This window comes from Fragaria vesca, linkage group LG3 (assembly GCF_000184155.1).
Source record: "Fragaria vesca subsp. vesca linkage group LG3, FraVesHawaii_1.0, whole genome shotgun sequence".
Lineage (NCBI taxonomy): Eukaryota > Viridiplantae > Streptophyta > Magnoliopsida > Rosales > Rosaceae > Fragaria > Fragaria vesca.
The window spans coordinates 8,652,817-8,658,418 of record NC_020493.1 but is presented as its reverse complement, the minus strand read 5'-3'; the positions used below and the strand labels follow the sequence as shown (position 1 = coordinate 8,658,418).

The window sequence follows — 5,602 nt, the reverse complement described above, 5'->3', positions numbered from 1 at the left end:
TATCTTTGGGGGGGGGGGGTTTTGTAGCTCTTTGATTAGTCTTTCAACCACCCAAAAGAGGTAGAACGATTTGGAGTATAGGGCAAATCGGAGCTCTTGAGTTCTTAAGTTTATAATGAGTTTTCCGGCCAAATCTTTGAATTCTAGAGTTTGTGTTAGTCATGATTGTTGTTATGCTTGATGAGAGGAAGAGTTTGATGTATGCCTTGTTAATTTTGGTTGAAGTTGATTTAGTGGTGGTGGTTGACCGCCACTGCCGGCGGTTGACCGCCACAGCCGGTGACTGCTGCCGGTTTTGGTGGTGGTTTTGAGTAATTTTGGATGATTTCTAGAAGGGATAAATGTTGTTGTATTGTATGGTGATTTTTGGTGAAGAGTGTTTGGAATTTGGGATAGTTTTGATGGCTCCATGGGTGAGAGATGAGTGGTATTGAAGTATTGGAAATTTTGGTGAGTGTTAGTAGAAATTCAGAAAAGTTTAAGTCGATTTTGGTGAAAGAGTAGAGGTGAGCCTCATCCTTGGGAATTTCCATGTTTGTGCTTAAGTAGTAGAACGTTGAGGAAAAATTGGAGACGGTTAGTAAAAATGATTAGAGTTCTCCTTAGTTTTTAGAGAGTGTAGAGTGAGGGTAGATGACATTGCCCTATTTTGTTAATTGTATATTCTTGTACTATTTTGTCTCGGATCTTAAATCTCGTTTTGTACAGGACGAGAGGAGACACCACGTGAGGAGGGCTCTGACCGACGTCAGGCTTAGCCGTCAATATTGTGAGTGGATATTTTATTTTATTTTCAAAAGGAGATATACATGCATGGTTTGGTTAGAAAATTATCTCCCTTTATGAAATGATCTTAAGAAAATGATTTGAGTCGTTTTCATTACAGTATGTTAACGTGTGAGACACGTTGAATTTAAGTGATCATCTTGCTGTTGGAATATTTATGATATCAAGCTAGCATATTATTCCACCTTTCGAGGTGATATGGCTACCACGTTTCAAGTGGGGTCATGCAAGCCCTTTCCATCCTAGTGGTGATGTGATGTTGCCGGTGGCATCACGCAATCCCTGTGCCATATCCGTCAACTCGACGTGAAGGTACAGGGAGTATGGGAGTATTATGTCTGGGAGGCAACCGAGTCTGGGAGACTCACTTATATGGCCATGTAAGTTAAATTATTGAGTTGTTAATCTGACTAGTGGGGTTAGTCCACTATTTTAGAAGGTGTCGTATGCGAGGAAATTAATTATTTTTCTTATTAAATTATGACTAGCGAGGCTAGCGTGAATTTTTGTTGAACTCATAAAATTTGCATGCATGGAAATTCTTAAATTACGTGTAAGTGGAAAAGCATATAAAATTTGATTTAGTATCACTATGTACTTAGATACTTATTTATTTGTTTATTTTTCGTCCACTCACGCTAACGTTTGTTTTTAAACGCTTTTCCCTGTGCCCTTTGTTTTCAAATGCCCAGATTGCAGAGCTTCTGTTCGGTTTCCTTAGGAATTGAGGCATAGTTTCCCGCTGCTCCTTGCTGATCGTAGGTTACCTGTTAACCTATGTGTAGTTGTTTAATTTTCCTTCATTAGTGCTCTGAGAACCATGGGATGATGTAAATTAAGTTGAAGTGTTTTTCTTTAGGACTATGTCTCATGTAGAGAGTTTAATCTTGGTTGATGTTCATGTTAATTAATGTAGTTGAGTATTTGGGTTGGTTGTTAAGTACTGCTATGTCTTTGGTTCTTGTTATGGGGAGTGAAGGACTCCTGTAGTGGTGGTTGACGATTATAGTTGAAGTGTTCAGTTTCATTACAGGATGGGTTGTCCATTTTTAGGGGGGGTTATGTCGAAATTTCGGTATAATCTCTTTTAAGAGTGGACCCCGCAAGACTTACCTGTTTTACTGGGTGTTTTCGGGGTGGGTCTTGTCATCAATGATGTAGGGAGCTACTGTATACTTGGTAAAGAATCATATCTTGAAATTGTATTGTCTAAAAGAAACCGTGCCATCTACAAGAACCACTTATTTTTTCCCAACGGCAGAAACAGTACTAAATCCTAACACTATCTCTCTGAGGAGGAAATCTTAGGTGCGGCACTCGCGCCACGTCAGCCGTGCGATCAGGCAATCAAAAATCGACACCTGTTATTTTTTTTGATGAGGTGGACCTTGCTGCAAAGAAGAAAAAAGCCAGAAATCGGAAGTAAGATCTCCGATCAAACCAAACTCTACCACCACCCAATACCTGTACAAATCCCAATTCTCTCTTATAAGCATAGCACTTCCTAAAGAAGATTGTTTTGATTTGGATTGCAGCTCCTACAAAGCTAGCCCTTGGTAATGAAAAATACATCTTCCAATTGCTGCTCAGGACTTTTTCTTCGTTTTTTCTAAAGAGTACAGAGGAAATGGGATGATGAAGACAGGTCACTGAGAATAAAGATATAGCTTGCTAGCAGTGGCGGAGCCAGTCCAGTCAAGACTGGGCTGGAGCGTAAGATTTGAAACTCAAAAAAACACCTTTATCAATCTATATCACGGCGGCGTAGCCAGAAACCATAATTAAGAAGGTCAAAATCTATTTCATATTACAACGATTATTTTTATCAAAATCTCAAAAGGTAACATATATTGTATGTATTGATTTTTTTTTAATCAAAGATAAATCGGGTGCAGTTTTCATTCATCACAAACCAAAATGGTCATTACATACATTTTTATTAATTTTCTTTTAGATAAATTGTATATAATTATAGTAGTAGATTAATGAATCGACACTGCTTTGTTTCATAAATCTACCAAAATACAAAAGAAACAATAGCATCTTTCAACTTGTTTTTTGTAAATTATATAGACAAAAAAAACAATAGTATCCTCTCAAAAAAAAAAAAAAAACTAAGAGTAGAGCGGCACATAGAGAATACGAGAAGAAAATTTAAAATAAAAAAGTTTATAAAATATACTGTTTCGATTAACTAGAGTCTTGTGCAGTTGGTGTAATTATACATTGTGGATAATTAAGCCAATGTTTAAACTAGTCTTTATCTTTGCTCTTTTGTTTTTTTGAGCGTAAAGGGTCAACTTCAGACCAAAAAAGAAAAAGATATAGGGGTCAAATGAGAAGGGTTTCTAACACATGGACCTATCAGAGCTTGATTTTTAAACACTGAAAGAGGTCAAATGACCCTTCTGACCCCCCTTTAGCTACGCCCCTATTTCATGGGCGCGTGTGAGGAAGGTGGGAAGTGAGGGAGGACACAGAGAGTGAGGGAGTCAAGCCAGTCAAGCCAGCTTTCTTTTGACAAAATCAACCCCACAGTTTACACATAATTACTGTAATTAGACGATTTTGGCTTTATATAATTGGAAAATGTCCATTTAATGGGGTCGCTACTTGCTAATTAGGATTGAGTTAGTCTAACGTCTTTACGCTAATGGCTTCGTGCTTAGTAGCCACTCTTTTTGGCCAGTGGTGATTAATTAGTAGCCTTTAACCACCTTAAAATTGATTTTCCACTCCTAAGGCTTCTTTACAATGTAAAATGAATATCCAAAGGCTGTCAAACATAATTAACAATACAAATACATAAGTATTACAAATTAAAAATGACGGTTTAAGAATCTTAAAAGGTTAGAAAACTAGTAAAAAGTCATCTAGATAATGTAGAAAAATCATTTAAATTCATTAGATAACGATTGACGAAACCATCTTGTTTAGAACCTTCTAAAATAACGGTAACATGTCTCGAGTCATATTGTTTTAAATCTTCTGCGAGCAAAATTAACATATATACATCTCCTATATATATGTGTGTGATTTTTTCTTTCAATTAACCAAAATTTCTTCCCCCGTTGAGTTTTATTGTTTTTTTTTTTGGGTGTTGCTATTAGCCCAAATGACTTTTTCATCCTGGCTCTGCCCCTGCTTGCTAGGAATGTAGGGATCAATAGACTTCCATGGATTCGTCAAATTCGCTCTCAAATTCGGAAATCTACAGTACTTCCAGTTTTTGTCTTTACCTTCTTTAAAGCAATGTCCACCTCATCAAAAAATAACAGCTGTCAGTTTGTGATTAATTGATCGCACTGCTGACGTGGTGCGATTGCCGCACCTAAAAATTCCTCCTCTCTGAGACCCATATTATACTGGAAAATGAAACAGCACACAATAACACGCCCCGGTATAATCCACATCACGTTACTGTATATTTTTTAGTAGTGTTCACCTCTTTAGTTGCTCGCAAATAAATTATGTTGAGTTACCTTTAGATGTAGAAAACAAAACTAACTATGGACTAGGTAAAACAATACTATACCCAAACAATACATGTTATGCTGGCCAAACATGTTAGAATAAATATCAAGGGACGTGAAATTCACACATCCATTTTCTATTTTTAGTAATCAATATCATATGAAAACAAAGTTTAAGCTACTAAAAAACAAAAATGTATGAATTACAATTTGACATGTGAATTTCACTTCCCAAATATCAAGAGGCAAACCCTTTTCTATGATAGACAAATATGATAAACGTGACGTGAAGTGTACCCCATAGGCCAAATATCTACCCAATTTAGAAGGTGAAGTATACCCCTAGCAGTGAAAACTATCTCACATCACGTCGGTGACGCCCCTATGCCAGCATCTCCGATTTACCGCCGAGTTCTAGACCACACGTACAACAACAGCAGCTTATATCCCACATACATTTCCCACGTTTATATGCTGTTACAGTTGGACAACAATTTTACCATGCCATCTTGAGAGCCTATTCGACGCACCCGTCATCTCCACTGTTAATTTTTTTTTTTTTTTTGGCGGGTCAAAATGGACGGTGGATACACCCGGGTGCGCTGTATAATTTTCACTCTTGATAAACACTTGCATGTGCATATGTAGCTTCCCACACAGAGATTCCCAACTCATCAATTGCCTTTCCATCTTCCTTTTCTCTTGCTATTGTGTTTAATTAGGTCACTAGCCTTCATCTTCCAGTTCAAATGGGTAGCCTCGAGTTCCACCATGTTCCAGACAAAACCAACTCTGATCCCCCAATGGCCAACCCTATGGATCCTGAAGAGTTCAGGAGACAAGGTCACGTAATTATAGATTTCATTGCAGACTATTACAAAAACATAGAGAAGTACCTGGTTCTGAGCCAAGTCCAACCAGGTTACCTCAAGAAGCTCTTACCGGAGTCTGCGCCATACGACCCTGAGCCGATCGAAACCATCCTCCAAGATGTGCAAGATCATATTGTTCCTGGTATAACACATTGGCAAAGCCCTAGCTACTTTGCCTACTTTCCTTCAAGTGGCAGCATTGCCGGGTTTCTAGGCGAAATGCTTAGCACTGGGTTCAATGTGGTTGGATTCAACTGGATGTCATCGCCTGCTGCAACTGAGCTAGAAAGTATAGTCATGGATTGGCTTGGAGACATGCTGCATCTTCCCAAGTCCTTCCTGTTCTCTGGAAATGGTGGTGGTGTGTTACAAGGGACGACTTGTGAGGCCATTGTTTGCACCATGGCTGCTGCTAGAGACCAAATGCTAAGCCGAATTGGTAAAGACAACATTGGGAAGCTAGTTGTATAC

The 5,602-nt window shown here is 38.3% G+C and overlaps 1 protein-coding gene and 1 non-coding gene across 2 annotated transcripts in view; both read left to right on the top strand.

Annotated features, from left to right (window-relative positions):
- LOC101299166 overlaps positions 1–2,076 on the top strand; it is a 2,954-nt gene extending 878 nt beyond the window's left edge. Inside the window, exon 2 of the transcript XR_184220.1 lies at positions 709–2,076. This is a non-coding gene — a transcript (uncharacterized LOC101299166). The remainder of the gene's footprint in view (positions 1–708) is intronic.
- Positions 2,077–5,074: 2,998 nt separating this feature from the next.
- The window catches only part of LOC101306709 (tyrosine decarboxylase 2-like), a 1,395-nt gene continuing 867 nt past the window's right edge, over positions 5,075–5,602 (top strand). The window contains exon 1 of the mRNA XM_004295589.1: positions 5,075–5,596. Coding sequence (XP_004295637.1) covers positions 5,075–5,596 — 522 coding nt within the window. The remainder of the gene's footprint in view (positions 5,597–5,602) is intronic.